The 26575-nt window shown below is 42.3% G+C and overlaps 1 protein-coding gene across 1 annotated transcript in view; it reads left to right on the forward strand.

Annotated features, from left to right (window-relative positions):
• Positions 1–26575, forward strand: part of LOC124798440 (metallophosphoesterase 1) — a 161800-nt gene that overhangs the window by 53597 nt on the left and 81628 nt on the right. The window contains exons 2-4 of the mRNA XM_047261857.1: positions 7384–7526; positions 21041–21111; positions 22472–22613. Coding sequence (XP_047117813.1) covers positions 7384–7526; positions 21041–21111; positions 22472–22613 — 356 coding nt within the window. The remainder of the gene's footprint in view (positions 1–7383; positions 7527–21040; positions 21112–22471; positions 22614–26575) is intronic.

The following is a 26575-nucleotide window of genomic DNA, read 5'->3' on the forward strand; positions in this document are numbered from 1 at the left end:
TGCTCTTCCAAGTCCTTTGCTGTCTCTGACAGAATTACAATGTCATCGGAGAACCTCAAAGTTTTTATTTCTTCTCCATGGATTTTAATACCTACTCCGAATGTTTCTTTTGTTTCCTTTACTGCTTGCTCAGTATACAGATTGAATAACATTGGGGAGAGGCTACAACCCTGTCTCACTCCCTTCCCAACCACTGCTTCCCTTTCATATCCCTCGACTCTTATAACTGCCATCTGGTTTCTGTACAAATTGTAAATAGCCTTTCGCTCTCTGTATTTTACCCCTGCCACCTTTAGAATTTGAAAGAGATTATTCCAGTCAACATTGTCAAAAGCTTTCTCTAAGTCTACAAATGCTAGAAACGTAGGTTTGCCCTTCCTTAATCTAGCTTCTAAGATAAGTCGCAGGGTCAGTATTGCCTCACGTGTTCCAACAATTCTACGGAATCCAAACTGATCTTACCCGAGGGATGGCTTCTACTAGTTTTTCCATTCGTCTGTAAAGAATTGGCGTTAGTATTTTGCAGCTGTGACTTATTAAACTGATAGTTCGGTAATTTTCACATGTCAACACCTGCTTTCTTTGGGATTGGAATTATTATATTCTTCTTGAAGTTTGAGGGTATTTCACCTGTCTCATACATTTTGCTCACCAGATGGTAGGGTTTTGTTAGAACTGGCTCTCCCAAGGCCGTCAGTAATTCTATTGGAATGTTGTCTACTCCTGGGGCCTCATTTCGACTCAGGTCTTTCAGTGCTCTGTCAAACTCTTCACGCAGTATCATATCCCCCATTTCATCTTCATCAACATTCTCTTCCCTTTCTATAACATTGCCCTCAAGTACATCGCCCTTGTATAGTCCCTCTATATATTGCTTCCACCTTTCTGCTTTCCCTTCTTTGCTTAGAACTGGGTTTCCATCTGAGCTCTTGATATTCATGCAAGTGGTTCCCTTTTCTCCAAAGGTCTCTTTAATTTTCCTGTAGGCAGTATCTATCTTACCCCTAGTGAGGTAAGCCTCTACATCCTTACATTTGTCCTCTAGCCATCCCTGCTTAGCCATTTTGCACTTCTTGTCGATCTCATTTTTGAGACGTCTGTATTCCTTTTTGCCCACTTCATTTACTGCATTTTTGTATTCTCTCCTTTCATCAATTAAATTCAATATTTCTTCTGTTACCCAAGGATTTCTACTAGCCCTTGTCTTTTTACCTATTTGATCCTCTGCTGCCTTCACTATTTCATCCCTCAAAGCTACCCATTCTTCTTCTACTGTATTTGCTTCCCCCATTCGTGTCAATTGTTCCCTTATGCTCTCCCTGAAACCCTGTACAACCTCTGGTTTAGTCAGTTTATCCAGGTCCCATCTCCTTAAATTCCCACCTTTTTGCAGTTTCTTCAGTTTTAATCTACAGGTCATAACCAATAGATTGTGGTCAGAGTCCACATCTGCCCCTGGAAATGTCTTACAATTTAAAACCTGGTTCCTAAATCTCTGTCTTACCATTATATAATCTATCTGAAACCTGTCAGTATCTCCAGGCTTCTTCCATGTATACAACCTTCTTTCATGTTTCTTGACCCAAGTGTTAGCTATGATTAGGTTATGCTCTGTGCAAAATTCTACCAGGCGGCTTCCTCTTTCATTTCTTCCCCCCAATCCATATTCACCCACTACGTTTCCTTCTCTCCCTTTTCCTACTATTGAATTCCAGTCACCCATGACTATTAAATTTTCGTCTCCCTTCACTACCTGAATAATTTCTTTTATCTCATCATACATTTCTTCAATTTCTTCGTCGTCTGCAGAGCTAGTTGGCATATAGACTTGTACTATTGTGGTAGACGTGGGCTTCATGTCTATCTTGGCCACAATAATGTTTTCACTATGTTGTTTGTAGTAGCTTACCCAAACTCCTATTTTCTTATTCATTATTAAACCTACTCCTGCATTACCCCTATTTGATTTTGTATTTATAACCCTGTATTCACCTGACCAAAAGTCTTGTTCCTCCTGCCACCAAACTTCACTAATTCCCACTATATCTAACTTTAACCTATCCATTTCCCTTTTTAAATTTTCTAATCTACCTGCCCGATTAAGGGATCTGACATTCCACGCTCCGATCTGTAGAACGCCAGTTTTCTTTCTCCTTATAACGACGTCCTCTTGAGTAGTCCTCGCCCAGAGATCCGAATGGGGGACTATTTTACCTCCAGAATATTTTACCCAAGAGGACGCCAGCATCATTTATCCATACAGTAAAGCTGCTTGCCCTCGGGAAAAATTACAGCCGTTCGCATTACCAGCACAGCATGGTCGTTTTGGTTAGTGTTACAAGGCCAGATCAGTCAATCAGCCAGACTGTTGCCCCTGCAACTAATGAAGAGGCTGCTGCCCCTCTTCAGGAACCATACGTTTGTCTGGCCTCTCAACAGATACCCCTCCGTTGTGGTTGCACCTATGGTACGGCTATCTGTACCGCTAAGGTGTAAGGTGCGCAACCTCCCCACCAATGGCAAGGTCTATGGTAATTAATTTATCCCTAAAATACAAAGGAATGGCTTAATGTTTCCCCACCTGTCATTAAGGGCTTGAAAGTTCCCAGGTTCACACAAATTTGACACAGATAAATGACTATTAACAAAACATACTGAGGGAAACACATTAGCTGATTTGCATGATTTTTATTCCTAAGGAATAACTATTGTAACAAAATACAATGAATGTAGATTTTTGGAATTAAGAGAGGCCTTGACTCATCTTGGACTCTTTCAACAGGACCCCTGCACCATCTATTGTCATGAAGATAGTTGTTCCCAAGATGGAGTCATCGTAGGTGCATAGGAATGGGATGGGTTAGTGGTCAGGAATGGTGGTCAGAAATGGTATGGGCATTTGAATTTATGGTATTTGCCACATGAGCATCAGGAATCGTCCTTCTTGGGGGATGATGTGAATATCTAAGGCCCAAGGGCTTTTGGAAGGGTAAAGTGTGCCGGTGTCGAGCAGCTCTTCAAACTCGTTCTGTGTGATTTTGAGTTTGTAAGAGGGAGGGACATGTGTGGCAGAAAACAGGAGGGGGGGGGCTGGGGGTGGTGGCTACATAATGCACCATGTTGTGCTGAAAGGGAGGCACTGGATTGCCTGGTGAGAAGGGGAAATTGAATGGGAGCTGCAGTGTACGGACATACCAGAGGTACTGTTGACTAAACAACACTATGCTACATTGGCCAGAAGTCAGTAATAACTGTGGTTAGTAACATCAGTGACCATGAAGGTTCACAGAAGTGAAGGCATTAGTTGAGCAAGTGGGTATGCTCCCAGTAAGTTGGGATAGCTGAACTGTTGGCAGCAGCAATTCAGGACAGGACAGGAGGGGCCAGGATTCAGAAGTAGTTTGTGGGGGATATAGGTAGGTTAGAATTGATGTTGAAGGGGTAGTGAAAAGGGAACTGGCATTATTCAGATCCAGGATGAATAGATGCTGTGAAGTGATACAGCAACTGGACACACCTGCTGCTAGTTACTGGGAGCAGAGGGGTTCACAATTTGTGGTGTTCACTCTAAACCTCTGGTGGTACCAGCAAGCTTCAGTAAGTTTGCAGCAATTGTTGGAGGGGTGGCTAAAGCCTCGCCAGGGGGGGGGGGGGGGTTGTTTTTGCATGAGTGGTTTCCCACAGCTGGGAGAGGTCAGTGCATGGTGTAGGTGGGTGATGCTCTCAGTGAGTGCTGTCACCTTGGAGCTCAGATGTGTCAGAATCTGGTAGAGGTTGGGGTCTGCATGCTGGACAGATCACTAGCAATGGGGGCACAAGTGACATGATGTGCACTGAATCTTGGGGTTGAGAGGAGAGGGCAGGTGAATACCTCTCATGCTGGCAGCTGCCGGCGGGAGCCACAGGATGATAGCTCGTGGAACACATCACAGCTGCTGCCAGAAGGGTATTCAGAGTCATGAACAGTTTGCAAAGACACTTACGTTGCCTAATGGTAAATGATTGTGTGAGGCCAAGGAAAGCATACGAGCCAGCAATTTAATAGTAGGCCTTTGGGAAGGACATGCAGTTCTGCCAGTGCTCAGATGTAATCCAGCAACAAAGATGGGGGCTGTCTCTGCACTGGGTAATAAGTCACATGCCCATTACATCTTCAGTGATATGAAGCTGGGAATTATGTGCTCTTTTAGTTTAGTGTAACTGTGCCTCAGGGGGGGATGGGTGTGAAACAAGTCCCAGACCTGGGTGGTGGTTGTGGTTGGGTTGAAGTGGCTGATGACCACCCCAAACTTTGTTGCATTGCTCATGACGGAACATTCTGTGAAAACTGCCTCAATGGAAGCAGACCACAAGCATGGGTCCTGTGGGTTGAAGGGTGGCGAGTGGGCGTCTGCACAACTGGGAGGAGGTTCTGTGGGGTCTGCTGGAGATAGTCCGACCATCCTATTGGTTAGCTGAGCCGAACTGTTCTGTAATGCAGATAGTTGTTTGCAGAGTTCTGAAGCATCTGAAGTGCTCGTGGATGCTAGGGCAGGAGGAATAATGGGAGGTTGTCAGTTGGAGAGCCCATTGAGTGTGACCGCAACAGTGATGGGGACATTTGGTAGTAACATTGTAACTTAAAACAGTGTGTCATTATATGTAGTATGTTGCTAACAAAGAAAGGAAAAAAAGGAGTGTTGGCTAGGCCGCACGATAAAATGGTGGATTGGTCCAAGGGGGCATGTGATGGCATGCACAGCCCATTCCATGAGGTGGGGTTTGGGTGAGTGGCGGATGAGGAGTGGCAGTCCTAGCTGAGGGTGGGATGTAGATGGAGAGTGGTATGCACACTGAGGGTGGAGGGGAGGCTGTGAACGAAGGGTGGTGAGCAGGGGTGACAAGTGGAGAGTGTGAGCAGGATGTGTCCTGTTGACTTAATGAAAACTAAGTGTCCTCATGACCATGTGGAGCATGAAAAGTATTAACCAGCATGTTTTGGTAATGAGACCTGATTCTTGTTTTAGAGGGGACCGCCAGTGAAGAAAGTTTCGAGGCTCGCACAAATTTGGCATGACTAAAGGACTGTTAACAGAACTTACTGAAGAAAACACATTAGCTGGTTGCATGATTTGTGTTCCTAAGGACTAACTATTACAACAGAACTCAATGAATTAAGATTTTTTGCATTAAGAGGGGCCCTCTCTCATGGCGTAGTCTTTGAACAAAGTAAATCTACTCTCAGTCTACAGTACTTATTGCAACAACATTTGGCAACTCGAATGAACAAATAATGAGGGAGATGGGGGAGAGAGTGACTTTATTGCATGGTAGCTCTGGAACAAAGTTTAAAGGTGAAATATGAATGAGCAAAAAAAAGGGAGATCGGGAAAAATTTGGGCTCACCTGGCAGTGATGAGAGCCAGCAGCGTTGGACCAAAAAAAAAATCATTTCTGCGTGCACTTAGTGGTCAAGGGATACCAGAGTGCTGTCTGGGAAAGAAACAGTAGTGTAAGTCACCTGGTACTCACCAAGCTTCACCACACAAAACACTTCACTGCATATCATAATACAGTGGCTGACACTAGGGGGACGAACTGGGATGCTGCCATCAGACTTTGCAGGATCATGACAGAAATACTCTGAGGAATCTCAGTTCAAGCACAGGCATGGAATATGCTGTAAAACATCTGTCATTTGGCAGACTGGAAGGAAGCACAAGCAGTGGAGTGCAAGCATGAAACCATTCCTTTATATGAACTCTGGTAATGTGTGGCAGCTGAGAGCACAAGCCACCTGGCGTTGTGACAGATGGGCTTGCCGAGAGCATGGCTGGGGGGTCTTACCTCGATGAAGCAGGAGCAGAGACTGGTCAGTGATTGTTGGGGGTGCTTGGCTCCTGGGAAGCATGATGGTCAGAAATCTACGTGTGATGCAAGTGACCAGCATGGGTGTTGCAGGAATGCAGTGACATGTTGGCTGACAGGAGCTTCTCTGATTGCTGGTTTCTGGCTGCAGTGCCACATCGTCTGCTGCAGTTGGTGGAGGTGAATGAAGGGAGTCATCACAATGCAGATTTAAAATGTGAAAAGTGTTTCACTTTTTGATACTAAGATTTACAGTAATGATTTTGCAATAAAAAAGTACAACCACCTAAAAAGTTAATCTGTGATACATCACAAAATAAAATAAATTTTTGCATGCATCTTACTACAGCATGTAAACATTTCTACCATTACACTGTCATTTAAATTCTCATAGACTGTTAAGGGACACAACTTAACTTTTGTTTATTTGATTAATTATGTATTTGCTTTTACCTAATTAGCATCAGCGTTTGAAGAACATTTGCACTCAGGACCATATTCAGGATCATTATCTGATTTGTAGTTACCTGTATTACCCTCAGATCCCTGTAAATCATCCATGAAAAGTATTGTCATGGCATGAACACTGCATTACCACTGGCAACCATGTTTCTGGCATTCACCATTGTTTACAGGCATACATCCTGACAAAGTTGCCATTTGCAAGAATCTGAAGTCAGAGAAAGAGCTGTGATTTCTCAGTCTGTTGTGAAACTGGCAACTAATATGAATGAAACACATCACTTATCATGTTTTACTTGCAGTAACTGTGTTTCTTATCGACTACATCTTACCACTGTTTACTGTCAAGCTCTTCATATAAGTTCAAGACTCTTGCCACATTTTTCTCTCTGCATGTGAAGGCTGATCTCAGGAACTACTGTAGGGATATTGATACAGTGCCCACTAATAGATAGAATGATTCACTAGGAAGGCTTTTGGGCACAGGGGATAGGTATAAGGGCACCCAACTACAGCACCAGGCTGGCACAAGGTACCACTACTGGGAGGTCAGCAGTAGAGCATCCGGCCACAAAGTTTAAAAAGTTCATCAAATCCTGAAAAAGTGGACCCAGTACTACATGGGATAAATGCTTGGTAAAAGGAGAAAGTATTGATATAAGTAGATTTTATAAACTCTAGATTAATGCAGGTCTAAGGTTACAATGAAAATGGTGTATTTTAGGGATCAAATGATATTGTTTTATGTTGAAGAAATAATCATTGTTATAATATCCAAGTAGTCTGAATTAAACTTGATGCTTGTACTTGGACATTATAGTTTCAGGTAGCTATAACTGGATAGCTCATAAGTTGATTCTTTGCTTAGTTGATAATGACACAGTGTTAATCTGAGTATACTCTGTCTACTACCCCATATTTGTGACTTAGCTGAAGCATATGGTTTCATAGCCATATAACTAGTCATTAAGCAGTTCAAACTAACAACATGGTTCCTGCTGATAACTTTTATATTATGATATTACTTTCATGTTTAATTTCGAATTTGGTAATAATTATTCATTATTTTTGTAGTGTTTGTGGCCGCAGTTAGACTCGAGACATGTTGATGAGACAGTACCTGCAAAACCAGATGCTGAGCCTGTGAGAGTCATGTTACTAGCTGACACACATCTGCTGGGTTCTCGGAATGGTCATTGGTTTGACAAGTTAAGAAGGTAGATGCATAATTTATTACTATAACAGTGTTTTTTTTGTTTTTATTCTTTAATTATTCATATTATTGATATTATTCTTGGTCAGCTGGCTCCTTGTATTCTGTGCCATCAGGAAAAAGGACACTCAATTTGGACCATTTTTAGCTTCCACTTTATCTGTACACAGCTTTCATTTCTAATTAGAGATCCTGTTATTCATGAAAGAGTTGTTTTTCTGAATGCCTGGGATGAATATGACTTTTGAATAAAAGACTTGTAAACTGTCTGAGGCTTGAGATACTGCACCCAGTCAAGACCAAATCCAATAAGGCACACTCTGACATTTGCAAGCAATGTGAAAGGAAGTCATCCTTGAATGCTTCAGTTTGATATTTCAGCCAGGCCACTTTCCCAATTCATGGACAGAGGCAATTTGGATGCCTCTCCTCAAATCAGCAAAGGATTGAATTTGTTTCAGTAGTTACCAAATTGTCACCTTAACTAGCTGTGTTTGAAAGATCCTTGAGTGAATTTTTAACAGTCATCTGCCCTGGGTGTTAAAGGACAGGTGACCCTTTAGCCACTCTCAGTGGGGATTCATAAAATTTCAATCCATTGCCAATAGCCTGACCCCTGGATTTTCAGCACGTTTTCCTATATACACATCACTGTATTGCTATATTTTTTGACATCGGTAAGACATATGACACTACTTGGAGACGCAGTAAGATGTATGACACTATTTGGAAACACAGTATTCTAGGGCACCTCCACTGATGAGGCCTCCTTCCCATCTTCATATGAGCCTTCCTATCTAAGCACTTTTTTACGTCCTGAGTTGGTGACATGCTGTTGGATTGTTTTGAGCAGGAGAATGGTGTTTTTCATGGCTGTGTTTTCAGTGTTAGCCTCGTTGCAATAGGCTTAAACAGCATCTTGTTTATGATAGGGAATCTCTGCAGATAAATTTTATGTGTGTGTGTGTGTGTGTGTGTGTGTGTGTGTGTGTGTGTTTTCAATTCAGTCATTCTTGTCGTATTTTTAATTTACCTGACCGGCATGTGAGGGACACCAAGAAATTTTATAGACTCAGTCAGGTTTATAGGCCCCATTTTTTACTCCAAACACCTGCGAGACTGAAAGTCAGGACTTGGAAGGCACTGAATATCACAGGTCTTACGGAATGGACAGGGAGTGTATGCTCCAGTTTTGTAGGGCTTTCATGTGAACACTGCTAGACTCTTGAGTGCACAGTGTTTGAATCAGTAAGGCCTTCTTATCTGAAGATTATTGATGCTATGTTCCATGAGGGGATAAGAATGACAATGGGTGCTTACAGTATGAGCCCCATACCTAGTCTCTGTGCTGAAGCTGGGAAACTGCCATTCACCACCCAGCAGCAGCTCCTCGTGGTGCATCAGGCTTGAAAGCTTGTCACTGCTCTAAATTCATAAGCAGTTGTTTTTGTCCATGCACAGCATGGCCATTATGGATCCACATTTGGCATGTCTGAAGTCACTTGGTGTGGAGCAAGTACAACCCCAAATCAAAGACTTTAACCACCTGCCAACCTAGTTACTGCAGAGGCCCAGAGTAATTTTAGATTTAGTACAGTACAGGAGAGGCTGCACTCCTGCATATGTTTTTAATGCATTATTTATGACATTTTGACAGAGCACCACAACTCCACAGCTGTTGTTTATGGATGGCTCTGAACAGGGGGACTCGGTTGGTTGCTCAGTTGTTTCTCCTGATCATGTCCTCAAGATCTGAATGTGAATGTGTCAAGACTTTACTGTCTTTGATGTGGAATTATACATAATCTCGCAGGCACTGGGGCAGATGAGAAGTGTTTGGAGTGCTAAATTCCTAGACTGCTCCAAATCCCTGAGTGCCCTTCACTCTGTATAATGCTTGTACCCAGCAGATAAAGTAGACCATAATATACAGGATGCCCTTCTCCACCTACACAGGCTGGGGAAGGAGGTATCTTTGTGTTGGGTAACAGGGCACTGGGTATTATGGAGAACAAAAGGGCAGATGTAGCAGCCAAGGAGGTATATTGTGATCCAAAGACACTTCAGTGTACCATCCCCCTACATGCTGTCAGCTAACTGTTGAGGTACAGAGTCATGCATGCCTGCAGAGAGGCTGGAAGTGATGGACAATAAGCTGCATCTAGTAAAGTCTGCAATGTGGCTGTGGTGTACCTCCTTCCAGCCATGCAGAGAGGATAAGGTCTTCCTTACTCCCAGCCATGCAGACAGGATAAGGTCCTCCTTACTCGTCTTCACATAGGCCACAGCCGTATGACACATGGCTTCTTGCTCCAATGAGAGGACTTCCCAATGTGTGGTGCTTGTGGCATACAGAACACAGGGTAGCAAATTTTAGCAGACTGTATTTTATTTTTGGACCAAAGAGTGTACCTCATTTTCCAAAAGATTTGCACTCTGTTTTAATTAGGAGTTAAATAAAATGGATACAACTTTTAAGATTTTGTGAATTGTCCGACTTTTACTTGTTCCATGAAATTTTAATGCGATGTTTGTAATGGGCTATCAGGATAGCTGGATTATTCTTGTATTTGTAAGTGATCAGCCCCCCCATATATTCCTGTGAAAATGTTTTGGTTTTCTTCTTGTCTTACTTTGGTTTACTTAACAGTTTTAGAACATCTGGACAATTTAACTCTGTCTTGTGTGATGTGAGCTAGTTTGATTGTGCAGGCGATCATGGGTGAGATAGAGGGAGAATGAGTACAATTTTAACTTGGATTGCATTTTATCTTTTACCTCACAGTTTAACTTTAACCACATTTATTTCCCCGGTCCTCTCCCCCCCCCCCCCCCACTCTCTCTCTCTCTCTCTCTCTCTCTCTCTCGTGAATTATTGTAACTAGCAGATATAGGTATCTTGAGAAAAAGCAATCAACTGAGAGAAAACTAATTTATTTTGGTATCAATCACAAAGCAAGTAGTAATTTACACTATATTCATTTTATTACTATGTTAATGTAATTCTGTTTGTTTCCACAACACAGCATGAAATATACATTTTATGACACTCAGTAATGCTTTATCATTTGGGCATTAGGGTACCCCATGAATACTAGGTATGAAATATCAACCACAGCTAACAAAATATTTATCATTGACATCTGTAAATGTACATGAAACTTAGCATAATAATGTGTTGTTGTATTCTGTATGCCAACTTGACAATGATTTGAGGCTTGCAATGTGTAGCAACATGTTAAACCCTACAGTGAGAGTCATGTGCCATAAATTAAAGCTTGTTTGTTGACAAGTATTATGAAAAGGAAAGTAGGAAAGTTGCTACTCACCATACAGCGGAGATGCTGAGTCGCAGATAGGCACAACAAAAAGACTCTTACGCTTAAAGCTCTCAGCCGTTAGGACCTTCGTCAACAGTAGATCACTCACACACACACACACACACACACACATGCAGCTGCAGTCTCAGGCAACTAAAACCACACTGCGAGCAGCAGCACCAGTGCATGATGGGAGTAGGTTTGATATGGATGGAAGTACTGACGAAGCCATCTTTGAGGCAGAGGTCAACATCTACACTCATGCTCATAAATTAAGGATAATGCTGATACATGGTGAAAGAATGCTCTGGTGGGCAGTTTGCGGGTTTAAATCATCTCGGGGTATGACCATGCGGTGCATTGGACCTGCGGTCGTCGCAAGGTGGCAGAGGTGTGTTGGTGCATGTCAGTGTACAGTGCTGAGAGTAAATGTGCAGACGTTTTCAGATGTTTTAATGGTGACTATGTGTTGAAAATGGCTCAAGGAACACATATTGATGACGTTTGAGGGGTAGAATACTAGGGTGACTGGAGGCTGGTGAAACACAGCAGGTTGTAGCACGGGCCCTCCGTGTGCCACAAAGTGTGATCTCAAGATTATGGCAATGATTCCTGCAGACTAGGAAAGATGTCCAAGCGCTACAGTACGGGGTGTCCACAGTGTACAACACCACCAGAAGACCGATATTTCACCATCAGTGCCCACAGATGGCCACGGAGTATTGCAGGTAGCCTTGCTTGGGACCTTACCGCAGCCACTGGAACAGTTGTCTCCAGACACACAGTCTACAGACGACTGAACAGACATGGTTTGTTTGCCCGGAGACATGCAAGATGCAGTCCGCTGACCCCTGGTCACAGGAGAGTGTGTAAAGCCTGGTGTCAAGAACACAGTACATGGTCATTGGAACAGTGGTCCCAGGTTATGTTCACAGACGAGTCCAGGTGTAGTCTGAACAGTGATTCTCGCCAGGTTTTCACCTGGCATGAACCAGGAACCAGATACCAACCCCTTATATGCCCTTGAAAGGGACCTGTATGGGGGTCGTGGTTTGATGGTGTGGGGTGGGATTATGATTGGTGCATGTACACCCCTGCATGTCTTTGACAGAGGAACTGTAACAGGTCAGGTGTATCGGGACATCATTTTGCACCAGTATGTCCACCTTTTGAGGGGTGCAGTGGGTCCCACCTTTCTCCTGATGGATGATAACGCACAGCCCCACAGAGCTGCCATCGTGGAGGAGTACCCTGAAACAGAAGATATCAGGTGAATGGAGTGGCCTGCCTATTCTCCAGGCCTAAATCCCATCGAATACGTCTGGGATGCTCTCGGTCAACATATCACGGTACATCTTCACACCCGTTGAACACTCAAGGAGCTCCAACAGGTGCTGGTGCAAGAATGGGAGGCTATACCCCAGCAGCTGCTCGACCACCTGATCCAGAGTATGCCAACCTGTTGTGCGGTTTGTGTATGTGTGCATAGTGATCATATCCCATATTGATGTCGGGCTACAGGAAACAGTGGCGTTTTGTAGCACATGTGTTTCAGGACAGTTTTCTCAACTTATCACCAATACCGTGGATTGTGTCGTGTGTTCCTTATGTGTCTATGCTATTTGCGCCAGTTTTGTGTAGTGCCACGTTGTGTAGCACCAAATTCTGCAATTATCCTTAATTTATGAGCATGAATGTAGGAAGGTGGCTGGATGGGTTGAGTAGGACCAAGTGAAGCAAATGGGGGAGAAGTTGTTGAGGTCCTGGAGGAATGTGGATAGGGTGTCCTTGCCTTCGATCCAGATAGCAAAGATATCATCAGTGAATCTGAACCAGGTGAGGGATTTAGGAAGGATTCCCCTAGATGGCCCATGAATAGAATGGCATAGGATGGTGCCATGTGGGTGCCCATAGCCGTTCCCCGGAGAAGTAATTGTGGATGAGGATATAGTTGGTCATGGCAACTAGGAGGGAGATTGTTAGTTTTGAATCCATCGGGCCTTGGCAAAGGTAGTGTTCAATAGCTGTAAGAACATTAGTACACAGGGAGGTGCCATCAATAGTGATGTGCAGGGCACCATGTGGTAAAAGGGACAGGAACTATGAAGAGTCAGTGGATGAAATGATTGGTATCTTTTATATAGGAGGGTAGGTTCTGGGTAATAGGTTTAAGTTGTTAGACTAAGAGAGCAGAGATTCTCTCAGTGGGGGCACAGTAACCAGCCACAATGAGGCATCCTGGGTGGTGAGGTTTATGGACTTCAGGAAGTGTGTAGAAGGAAGGAGTGCGGGGAGTGGTGGGGGTGAGCAGAGAGATGGACTCCAGGGAGAGGTTCTGGGATGGGCCTAAGGTTTTGAGTAGTAACTCAAAATCCTGCTGGATATCTTTAATGGGGTCACTGTGGCAAGGTTTGCAGGTGGAGGTATCTGACATCTGGTAGAGTCCTTTCACCAGGTAATCCTTGCGGTTCAAAACTACAGTGGTAGAGCCTTTGTCTGCAGGTAGGATTATAAGGTAAGGACCAGTTTTTAGATGGTGGACTGTAGTACTTTCTGCAGATGTAAGATTAGTTTGCATGTTGAGGGATTTGGGGAATGATGGTGAGGTAAGGTTCGAGCTTAAGAAATTCTGGAAAGTTAACAGGGGGTGATTTGACGGCAGCGGGGGTGGATCACAGTTGGATGGAGGAGTGAATTGAGTTAGGCAAGGTTCAGTATTGGTATTTGGTTGAGTCTGATTGGTAGGGTTGGTGGCAAAAAAGTGGGGCAAAGGATGAGGCCTTCCGAAAGGACTGATATTTCTGTGGGGCCAAGGCGTCTGTAGAATAGGTTCATAACTGTGTTACGGGTCTGTTTAGGTTCCGGTTACTGTGTGGTGGAGGGTGGGGTAAGTGTTGTAGGTCTGCAATACAGGGTTTGTCAGGTATGAGAGGATGTGGAGAGGTTTGGAGGTTGTAGTCAAGGTGATGGACAGTTGTATTCCGAGGCAGGAGTAGGAAGTGAGCAGGATGAAGAGCTTTTTGAGGTGGTATTGTGCATGTTGCTCAAGTTCTTGCAGGGCAAGAGTTTCAATTTGTGTTGTGTGTTCCAGAAATTTGTGCTTGCTTAGCAGGAGAATTTTGCGGATGGAGAGAAGGTACTGCAAGGAGGTTTGGGCTTGTTTGATATGGTTTTGCAGGAATATGTTAGTGAGGGCTAAGGATTGGCAGAATCTAAGCAGATGGAGGTCATTGTGGAAGGAGGGGTGGCAGCCAGAGATGGGTAACTTGATGGTAAGGCCATTTGGGAGAATTCCATGAGCAAAGCAACAATACAGGAACAGTATGTGGGACTGGGATCTGTCTAGGGATAAGAAAACTTTTCTGTATTGATGCAGATGGAAGGAGCAAGGATCTATGGTGGTGGAAAAAATGCAAAAAATCATGTAAATAATGTAGAACCATTTCTGAAAATTTTCACAAAATGACAACCAAATATGTGTGAAAATTCACAAAAAGGATGAAATGGATGCAAAAGGGGGAAAAAAGATAAAAACTGTGGTAGTTGACAATAGTGGAAGGTGAAAACTCGCTAAAATTGGCGAGAAGTCGCAAGGATCAAAGTAAAGAATAAACAATAAAAAAATGTTACTTACTATGGCTAGCAGGTCTGAGGGTGGATAAGTGCGAAGAAGGGGGACAGCAGGTGTAACTGGATGGTGGAATTAGTGGGTGTGAACTGGGAAAGAATGGAGAAAGAGTGGAGGGTGGAGAGGGGTTCGTAGGATGAGATACAAGATTGTGTGGCACCAGAAAGGTGTGGGAATTAACATGGGAAAATGGGGGAAATGATGCAGACACAGTGATCAATTTGAGGGTATAGGATTAATTATATTGGCGGGAGTAATGTGGGACATTAGATGCTACACCAACAATCAGCGTGGTCTCATAGCCATCTTTTGTGAATGGCCGAGATGGTTTATGCAGTGTGGCTCATAAGTAGTGTATACAGTGCGGGTTTTTAAGGTGAGAAGACAAACACAGGAAAGAAGAGAAAGAAGGATTGACATTAAGTATAGTGACGCAAAAGAAAATAGTAACAAAGGAAAACAGCAATGGGCTAGGATTGAAGAAAACCGATCAGGCAAAACTCAAACAAATGAAAATCCAGGATGGAACGCAACAGTATTATGAAAAGGAAAGTTGCTACTCATCATATACTGGCGATGCTGAGCCGCAGATAGGCACAACGAAAAGACTCATATAATTAAAGATTTTGGCTGTTAAGGCCTTTGCTAACAATGGAACACACACACACACAAAACACACACACACACACACACACACACACAGTTCACACACACAGCTGCAGTATCAGGCAGTGAAACCACACTTTGAGCAGCAGCACCCAGTGCATGATGGGAGTGGAGACTGGGGTGGGGACAAGGAGGAGGCTGGAGTGGGGAGGGGGAGGGATAGTATGGTGAGGGTGGCAGACAGTGAAGTGCTGGAGGTTAGACAGAGGGCAGGAGAGAGGTGGGTTGAGGGGGGGGGGGGGGGGGGGGGGGGGGAGGGGGAGGAAAATAGCAGAAAAAGGAGAGAAATAAAAACACTGGGTGTGATGGTCGAATGCTGGCTGTCTAGTGCTGGAATGGGAGCCGGGAAGAGGCTGGATGGGTGAGCACAGTGACTAACAAATGTTGATGCCAGGATGGTTACGGGAACGTAAGATGTATTGCAGGGAAAGTTCCAACCTCAGCAACAGCATGGTCCACTTGTTTTTTGGCCACAGTTTGTCGGTGGCTATTCAACTATATCTCCACCCCCCACAGGCATTACCTATTATCAAATCCCCGGGAACGGATATGGGCACTCGCATGCCACCTTCCTATGCCAACCTATTCATGGGCCATCTAGAGGAATCCTTCCTAAATCCCACGCCTGGTTCAGATTCATTGATGACATCTTTTCTCTGTGGATCAAAGGTGAGGACACCCTATTCACATTCCTCCAGGACCTCAACAACTTCTTCTCGATTTGCTTCACCTGGTCCTACTCAACCCATGAAGCCACCTTCCTAGATGTTGACCTCTGTCTCAAAGATGGCTACATTAGTACCTCCATCCATATCAAACCTACTAACCACCAGCAATATCTCCACTTCGATAGCTGCCACCCATTCCATACCAAGAAGTCCCTTCCATACAGCCTAGCCACCTGTGGTGATCGCATCTGAAGTGATGAGCAGTCTCTCTCAAAATATGCTGAGGGTTTCACTTAAGCCTTCACTGACCATAATTATCCTCCCAACATTGTACAAAACAAATCTCCCATGCCTTATCCCTCCAATCTCCCATCACCTCCCAAAGTCCCACCATTCCAGCGCAGAGAAGCATTTGACTCGTAACTCAGTACCACCCAGGACTGGAACAACTGAATTACATTCTCTCCCAGGGTTACGATTACCTCTCCTCAAGGCCTGAAATGAGAAATGTCATGCCCACTATCCTTCCCACCCCTCCCACAGTGGTATCCTGCCGTCCACCAAACCTATACAATATACTTTTCCATCCTTTCACAACCCCTACTTCCAATCTCTTACCTCATGGCTCATGCCCTTAGATGCAAGACCATCATTTCCTCCTGTCCAGTCACTAACATCGCCTATCCCATCAAAGGCAGGGCTACCTGTGAAACCAATCATGTAATCTACAAGCTAAGCTGCAACCACAGTGTTGCATTTTATGCAGGCATGACAACCAACAAGCTGTCTGTCCACGTGAATCGCCACCAACAAACTGTGGCTAAGAAACAAGTGGACCACTCTGTCATTGAACACGCTGCCAAACATGATATCCTTCATTTCAGTGACTGCTTCACAGCCTGTGCCATATGGATGCTTCCCACCAACACCAGCTTTCCTGAATTGAGCAGGTGAGAACTTTCCCTGTAACACACCCTACGTTCCCATAACCCTCCTGTCATCAACCTTCATTAGTCACAGTTCTCACCCATCCAGCCTCTTCCCTCTTCCCTGTTCCCATTCCAGCACTACACAGCTGTCATTCCACCATCATACCCAGTCTTTTTATTTATTTCCTTATCTGCCCCCCCCCCCCAAACTCTCCCCTGTCCTCCGTCCAACCTGCAGCAGTTCATTGTCTGCCAGCCCCATCATACTATCCCTCCCCCTCCCTGCCCCACCCAGTCGCCACTCCCATCATGCTCTGGTGCTGCTGCTCGCCATGTGGTTTCAGTTGCCCAAGAGAACAGCTGTGTGCGTGCGTTGATTTTGTGTGTGTGTGTGTGTGTGTGTGTGTGTGTGTGTGTGTGTGTGTGTGTAGGCCTATCTGTGACTCAGCATCTCTGCTATATGACGAGTAGCAACTTTCCTTTTCGTAATATTGTTACAGTGCATCCTAGATTTTCCATTGTTTGATTTTAGTTTGTTTTTCGAGTGGTACTGACATTGTAAATTTTTTTTTTTTTTTTTTAAACAGTCACAATCTAGTTAATCAAACAGTGGATGCTCCAGATAAAAATGTCAACAATGTAGGAAAAGACATATTACCACTTACCATAAAGAAGACACGTCAAGTTGCAGACAGGCACAATTAAAAGACGCTCACTTAACTTTCGGCCACAGCCTTTGTTAGTAAAAACATGCACACTCATACGTGCATGCACATGCGCCCACACACACACACACACACACACACACACACACACACACACACACAAGGCAAACAGACCTCACGCACACACGACTGCAACTCCAGCATATCGGGCCAGGATGCTATAGTTAGTTAATTCTTTAGATAATTTTTGTGATTCCTTCTTGTGTCATTCCCTCCTTCCTTGTCCCCATGAATCTTCTCACTGGTTTGACAAGTCCTGACACAGTTTACTATCCTTTACAAAGTTTTTCATCTCTGAGTATCACTTACACCCAGCCATTCAACAGTCTCATCATTTGGAGTATGTATTCCAATCTCTGTGTTCACCTGTGATTTGTACCTTCTGTTACCATGGAAGTTATTTCCTGATCTCTTAACCCTTTTTTGAACTTTTTTCTAGTTAATTTTCTCCATGTATTTCTTTCCTCACCAATTCTATGGGGAAATCTTCTCATCTTGTGTTGTCAGTCACCTTAATTTCAGCATCCTTCTGTAACACGATGCCTCAAATGCTTGGATTCTCTTCATTTGTTTTTCCCCATAGTCCATGACTCACTTGCATACAGCTACTCCAGGCATTCATTTTCACAAATTTATTTCTGAAATAAGGCCTATGTTAGACACTGGTGATCTTATTTTGGCGATAAGCACTCTATTTGCCTGTGCTAGTCTGTTTCTGATATCCTTCTTCATACTTTTATGCGTTATTTTCCTTCCAAAGCACAATTTTGTTTCATTTTGTCTGTTACTTGGTCACTAGTTTTGACATTAAGTTTCTATTCCTCCTTAATGCTGTTATATTTCTTTTGTATACTGACAGTCAATATTCTGTGTTTGCCAGACTCTTCATTCAATTCAATAGATCTTGTGGTTTTTCCTTATGCTCACAGTGGGTAGCAATGAGGTAAGAGAATTCTATGACTGATATTATTTCACCGAGCATCTTAATTCCACTTATAAGCTTTTCTGTCATATCTTTCACAGTTTCTTCTTCAACATACAGGCTAAACAGAAGATTGAGAGAGAGAGAGAGAGAGCCTTACACTATTTTTAATTTGAGCACGTCTCCCTTGCTGTTCCATTCCTATTCTTCTCTTTTGGTCCTTGTGGATACTGACTATTGCTGGTCTTTCCACGTAATATTCTTCAGAGTATGTCAAATATTTTGCGCAACTTTACATCATGAAATATCTTTTCTAAGTTTACAAATGTCTGATTTTTCTAAGTATTGCTTCCATTATAAATTGTAAGGTCAGAACTGCCCCTCTGATGCCTCTATCTTTCCAGAAGCTAAAATGATTGCCATCTAACACATCTTTAATTTTGTTTTCCATAATTCTGTTTATTATTCTGGTTAGTTACTTGAATGCATGAGCTGTCAAAATAACTATAAGATAGTTCCTGCATTTACGAGCCATTTATGTGTTCTAACTTCAATAACCATTTGATTTCCAGCTCCATTAATGATTTTTAAATGCTTTTGTAATGTTATCTACCCTTCTTGCTTCGTTTTATTGAAAGTTTTTCAAAATTCCCAGAGTCTCTCAATCCTGTTTACTTTCTCCTTCAAATTTAATGTTATGCAATCTTAATAATGACACCTTTGTCTATAAATTCTCCGAAAGTTATTTTGACTTTCTTATATGGTGTTTCAATCCTGATAACCATTTCCTTTCAAAATTCTTCACATTTTTTCAACAGCCATTTCACTTTAACTGCTGTACATGTTTTATTGATTTGATTCCTAAGTGACATATTGCTCTGGTTTTTTTTTTCTGGAACTGGTTTTTGTTGATCAATTGAAGTATTTTTCTGTTATCATGACAGTTACCATTCTTACAGCTATATTTGCCTGTCCAGTTTTGTAATTACCATTTTTAAAGATTAACAGAGACACTTAATATTGCAGTATCTACAGTCTAAAAGAATCTCGAGTAACTGTCATCATTCCTTGGTATGTTTCTCGTAATCTTCAATATTGCCATCATTACTAAATTGTGATCTGAGTGTATATCTGCTCCTGGGTACGCTGCACATTCTAACATAACAACAAAAATAATCAGTTTTTGGCAATTAATGTAATTGGCTACATAAAAAATCTACTCACCAAGTGACGGCAGAACACCCACATTAAAAAAAATTATAATTAGACAAATTTTCGGGACCAGTGGCTCCTCCTTCAGGAACAAGGGAAGAGGTGTGAAGAAAAATGACTGGAGAGGTCTAGTAAAAAGGGGTAGATTTCAGAAAAGTGACCCAGAACTGCGGGTCAGGAAGACTTACCTTTCCCTTCACCCCTCTTCCTTCCCCTTCAACCTTTCTGCCCGAAGAAGGAGCCATTGGCTCCCGAAACTTTCATAATTACAACCTTCCTTTATATGTGTGATGTGGTGCCACTTGGTGAGTATATTCTAAGGTGTATGAAAAGAAAATTCTCTTGAGAAATGTGGTGTCACCGCCAGACACCACACTTGCTAGGTGGTAGCCTTTAAATCGGCCGCGGTCCGGTAGTATACGTCGGATCCGCGTGTCACCACTATCAGTGATTGCAGACCAAGCGCCACCACACGGCAGGTCTAGAGAGATTTCCTAGCACTCGCCCCAGTTGTACAGCCGACTTTGCTAGCGATGGTTCACTGACAAAATACGCTTTCATTTGCCGAGACGATAGTTAGCATAGCCTTCAGCTACGTCATTTGCTACGACCTAGCAAGGCGCCCTTACCAGCTAATATTGAGATTGTAAAACATGTACCATCAAGAGCGATGTTCACCAATTATGGATTAAAGTTAAGTATTCCAGCAGCTACGTACTTTATTTGCTAGTCTCTATTACTTGACCTGTTCCAGACCTCACGCCAGCTTGCGTGAGCTTAATGCGTGCCTTTCGGCTTCCTGTCTTAGTGGATTGGCTGTCTTGCCAGTCCGCAACAAGAAAACTATAAAGTTATGAGACAGAATAGCTAGCCAGTACTTTGCTGGAGGAGAAATGTCAGAACTGCCAAAATACACAAATAAAAGTACATACATTATCCTAGCTTTCATAATTGATAGTTGCTTTCACAGGGAGGAGAGGGTATGTTGCGAAAGATTAAAAAGGAAGAGCAGACCACTAAGACCCCATTTCACTACAGGTAGGTTCCTCTCCTCCTACGATCTGAGTGACCTTCCCTCTCTTGAGGAAGGAACTAAATGTACTGAAATACAGGATATTGTTGTTACTACTACTTTTATATGTGTCTGTCATCAGTATTTCCTATTTTGCACCTTGAAGGTAAATAGTGGCCAGCTGTTCTGTCTCATTATTAAACAGATGACTTACATCATCAATTACAGCATCTGTTTTTGATGCAAAGATGTTGTAAGTTTGCTGTGCTTAAGTTTTCAGCTTATTTCTCACAGAGTGTAAAAGCTTAATGAACGAAGAATCAATGTAATATGCATTTGTTTAATAAACAAATAGCATTAATTGTTTTTGTGGTAGATCATATTTATGAATATCACTACGATGTTACAGATATGTAAGTAAAAATCATTGTTTCAGGGAATGGCAGATGTATCGTACATTCCAAACAGCAATGAACATTCACAAACCTGATGTTGTATTTTTTCTTGGTGAGTTTCTGTTCACTGACTAATTTGTTTTCAATTTTGTTGTTTTGACACTGTTAACATTAGAACTAAAATTCAGTTTGATGGAATCGGTAATACCCTGTGACTCAAAATGAATATTAGGTTTTAAGGCTTTGTAGCATTTACTGCATTCAATTTACAGTTATAAATAATACATCAAATGTAAGAGCAACTCAAACAGCATTTCTTAAAAATGTTCAAAGTGAGCACCATTTGTCACATCACACGCATTGAACCGATTAGTGAGTTCTTCCCAAACGTTGATCAGTGTCTTTGGAGTAATCGTCACAACTGCTCCAGTTCTGTTTCTTAAATTGGGTAGATCATCTGGTAGTTAAGGCATATACACATGATCCTTTACAAATCTTCAAAGGCAAAAATAGGATGGACTTGACTGGGTGAATGTGGAGGCCATGCGAAACAAGCTCTCATCCAGCTCCTTGCGGTCAATGAAATTGTACCCAGTGTCATTTAACCAATCACATTCCGAATTATACTAGTGAGATAGTGAACCATCTTGTTGCTCAGATGCCCACATTATGTGTGATCACATTTTACCTTATGTGGAATGTCGATTCATCACTGAAGATGACACAATCCAGAAAATTTTCTTAATTATGCAGCAACATTTCATTTGCAAAGTTGGCATGTGAACCATGGTGTGTAGACTTTAGAGATTGTAAGAACTGCAACTGATAAGGACGTTGTTGTAAGCGTCTCCTTAAGTCTCCACACAGTTGTCACTGGAAGTGCTAGTTCATGACTAGCTTTCTGAATTGATTTCTTGGGGCTGTACATAAGACACACCCACCAATGAAGCATATTCTTCAGTCACTGTACTTCAGCCCATACTCATCCCTTTGCAAAGAAAGCCCGTGTCTTCAAACTGATGATGCTATCTACAGATGTTATCATCAGTTGGATGATTACAGTGGAATGAATATGGAACGTACATTGCATTGTAACAACAGATTCAAACTGTAAAACACAAAATGATTTATGTTCAGTAAACACCATCTTTGCTACTAACAGACATGTATACAAACAAAGCTATTTGAGGTGCTCTTTTCTTTGATTATTATTTTTAATTGTAAGTTGAATGTAATAAATACAACAAAATCTTAAAATCCTGATACTCATTATGAAATACCTGGTATAATTTGTCACTGCTTTATCATAGTTATGTGAGAAGAACTAAATTTACTCCTTGTAACTTCTGTGTCACAAATATGCTGTTCCCCTCATTTTTGTATTGCAGGGCAATGTGAATTATCATTTGTTGTTACGCTGATGAAGCACCCATTCATCAGTTTATAATACAGTTTCCATGTCTTGTTCTCAGGTGATTTATTTGATGAAGGTCTCTGGTGCAGCGAGAAGGAATTTGATTATTATGTTAAGAGATTTCACGATTTGTTTTATGTACCTAAAGGGACACAAGTGTTTGTGGCTGTAGGAAATCATGATATTGGATTTCATTATGGGTAAGTGCCTTCATTTATGGCTTCTTATTCTTGTAAAACAAGTTTAACATTAAGTGAATGCCCATTTGTAGAAAACCACATAGTAGTTGTTTGAGAAAGACTATTGACAGTTAAGTTCTGTTTTTGCCTCTGTAATATTAGTAATGTCTTTTTTATGTTAAATTCATTCATATAAATTGTTAACCACTTTTTATTTTTAATCACCAACCTTTTGCCATCTAATGTACAAATTTTTAATGCCTGATCAATGAAAATCGATTTGTTTTTGAACAAAATATCTGGAAATGGCTTTGTAGACATCATCCACATTTTCATATTTTTTGCCGCTTATAAAACGTTGCAGTAATTGGAATAAATGGAAATCCAGTGGCACAATATTGTGTGAGATTGGTGGATAAGATGATGTGTCTGACCCCAACTCATTATTTTTTTCCAGGTTTCATCTTGTACAGTGTGGTCTTTTCTGTCAACAGTTAAAGACTGATCCAGTTGTTCTCAGTAAATGTTTGCTTTCACCTTTTTTCCAGGTTTCAACCCATTAAAATGAGCATCTCCCACGAATACTCCCCAAAATACACAAAGCACCTTTTCAGGACTAGGAATGGACTCAAAATTGAATTTGTATAATTTTATTTTATTATTTCTTTCTTTTTACCAATGTTCTCTTCTTCCTGCATCATTGCAATTATTCAGCACCACATTTTTACCTCCTTTTGGAAACCAGTTATCTTTAATTAATTAATTTGTTCATTCATTTACTGTGTATCATCAGTCCAATTAAGGAGGAGAATTCTCATGGATGTGAAATGTGTTAATATATACAATATCCAAATAATACCGAGCGAGGTGGCGCAGTGGTTAGCACACTGGACTTGCATTCGGGAGGACGACGGTTCAATCCCGTCTCCAGCCATCTTGATTTAGGTTTTCCGTGATTTCCCTAAATCGCTTCAGGCAAATGCCGGGATGGTTCCTTTGAAAGGGCACGGCCGATTTCCTTCCCCATCCTTCCCTCACCCGAGCTTGCGCTCCGTCTCTAATGACCTCGTTGTCGACGGGACGTTAAACACTAAGCTCCTCCTCCTCCTCCCTCATTATCCAAATACCATCAAATTGTAGAAACTTTGTGTGTTTACTGTAATAACACTTAACTATCTCCCTATTGCTTAATACTATACATGTTCATGCCAGATAAATCCAATCCAGTAAATTACAAAAAAAGTTGTTACTTTGAAAAAAAGTATGGTTGCGCTGAATACATGCTATTTATCTCCCATTTGTAGCTTAAAATCTATTTTGATTACGCTGGAATTAGTTGAAGATGTAAGATAGCTGCATCTGTAAATATTGAGCTGTATTTACAGTACACTGCAACATTTAATGCAGCCTAACAATGAACACTTGTACTTGTCATGTATCTAACAAAACTTTTCAGTCCTTGAACCATTCAAATAATTTATAGGAAGAGTGGCTCATGCGGTGAACCAGTTGGAACTCAAATTCTGTTGATTTATATTGAAAGGGGGCTTGTTGAATATGATTACACTAGAGTATATAACTATGTTCTATACCTCATACAGAGAGGTAAAGCATACAAGAAAATTACTTTTGTGTCTTGTATTTTGGTTGTGATGATCACAGTTAATATGAAACTGATTTTTATTAGCAGCAACAAAAACCATGAAAGAGTAGATGTATTGGAAAGTGAGTGTAAGAATTCAAAGATCCTTAAAACGGCTTCTGCAAGATATACTGTTACGTACTTTACACAATATACTTACTGGTCATTTCTGCCTAGTTTAGTTATTTGCATGTTCCACGGTTCATAAGTGTAACCTCTCGTTTTGATGTGGAATAAGTAAATTTTGTTATTAAAGTACACTTTCTCAGAGAAAAATATTGCAACATGCAGACCATTTGGTAATCTGCTGCCAATCAGTCTTAAGATTGAACACTAAAAGAAGGAAGGCTGACCATCTATATGATTACCTTGAATTGCTTTACCTTTTATATCTGTTTTAATGGCGATTCATTTAACAGTTCTCTCCTCTCTCTCTCTCTCTCTCTCTCTCTCTCTCTCTCTCTCTCTCTCTCTCTCTCTCACACACACACACACACACACACACACACACACACACTAGTTCTAATAACTTTCGCTTTTTTTCCATTTCCGTTTTTCCCGCATCACTGATCTTTTTTAGCCACTTCCCACAGGTTTTAACGTCATTATTTCTTCGTCAGACAATTGTCAGCCTAATTTTCACAATCTGCCACCACAGAACCACTCCTTTTAATACATTTACACGCAGTTTTTTCGAAATTTTCCCAAATTGCTCCACCCTTTAACGTGTTTTGGCGGCAATACAACCACCTAACCTTTGTGCACATCGTTGTCTACCAACCCAAGTTCAACACAGGATCAACATAGCCCAGCTATAACCAACACTTTTTCGCCTTTTTTCACACCAGATCTCCAGTTGCTTCCTTATCTCTCCCCATATATTTTTATTTTCATTTTCATTTCAGCCTCATGTTACACTTTCCACCTTCTAATACCATGTCACCCTCACAACATCCCCACAACGACCCCATTAAGTTTTATTTACATGCCTTCGCCCTAGCCAGATTACACTCCCCTATTTTATTTTCTCAGGCGTGTCTGACATTTGGCATTACCCCCAAAGGCCTCACACTTAAAGTTCCCATCTCTGGCTGTAACCCCTCTTTCCATCAGTCCCTATACCAGTTCCAAACTGAACAATCCATCGCCCTCACCCACCTAATCCTTCACCTACACATCAACTCAGCCAATGAACACACTCGTCAACTCCTATCCTTAATAAAAGTCCTCAATCTTTCCTCTCCCACATCCACACCGGCTGTTCAGAGCATCCTCCTACAGGCCAACCGCAAATTAGAACAGCATGCCACCCTCCACCTTAAAAAACTATCCAATCTCCTGGTTTCCCACCTCCGGAAAGGCAACTCACTCACCCTTCACATCCTTTCCAGCAAACCTCAGTGTCCTCTCATTGCACACAGACCCAGTCTCTCCCATCTACTCAATCTCCCACTTCCAGCTCCACTCCCCCCAAAACCTCAAAATTCCAATCAACACAATCTGGAACCACAACACCCTAATTCAGTAGTTAACCTTTCCTCCAAACCTCTCTCCCAATCCGAAACCTCTGTCCTATCCAAAGGCCTCACCTTCAGCCCCACTCCCAGATTCAACCAAACAGCCCTTGTCAAAGATTTACTGTCCTACACCCGTACTCTCTGCTGGAAATATCACTTTGCCACGAAGAAAAATGATCGTAATCCTACTCCTAATGATCCAGCTCCCCAAGACACTATCCAAATTGAACCCTGCCCGGAACAGTTCCGTCCTCCATCACAGCGGGACTCACCTCATCTTCCTCAAAATCACCCTCTCCAAACTTTCCAGGAATTTCTGACTTCCAGCCTTGCCTCTCAATCCTTCTTCAAAAACCTTAATCCTACCCCCAACATCACCACTGCTGAAGCCCAGGCTATCCGTGATCTGAAGGCTGACTGATCCATCGTCATCCTTCCGGCGGGCAAGGGTTCCACGACTGTGGTACTTGATCATCGGGAGTATGTGGCTGAGGGACTGCGTCAGCTTTCAGACAACACTACATACAAAGTTTGCCAAGGTAATCCCATTCCTGATGTCCAGGCGGAGCTTCAAGGAATCCTCAGAACCTTAGGCCCCCTACAAAACCTTTCACCTGACTCCATCAACCTCCTGACCCCACCAACACCCTGCACCCCTCCCTTCTACCTTCTCCCTAAAATTCACAAACCCAATCATCCCGGCCGTCCCATTGTAGCTGGCTACCAAGCCCCCACAGAACGTATCTCTGCCTACGTAGATCAACACCTTCAACCCATTACATGCAGTCTCCCATCCTTCATCAAAGACACCAACCACTTTCTCG

This window comes from Schistocerca piceifrons, chromosome 5 (assembly GCF_021461385.2).
Source record: "Schistocerca piceifrons isolate TAMUIC-IGC-003096 chromosome 5, iqSchPice1.1, whole genome shotgun sequence".
In the NCBI taxonomy this organism is placed as follows: domain Eukaryota; kingdom Metazoa; phylum Arthropoda; class Insecta; order Orthoptera; family Acrididae; genus Schistocerca; species Schistocerca piceifrons.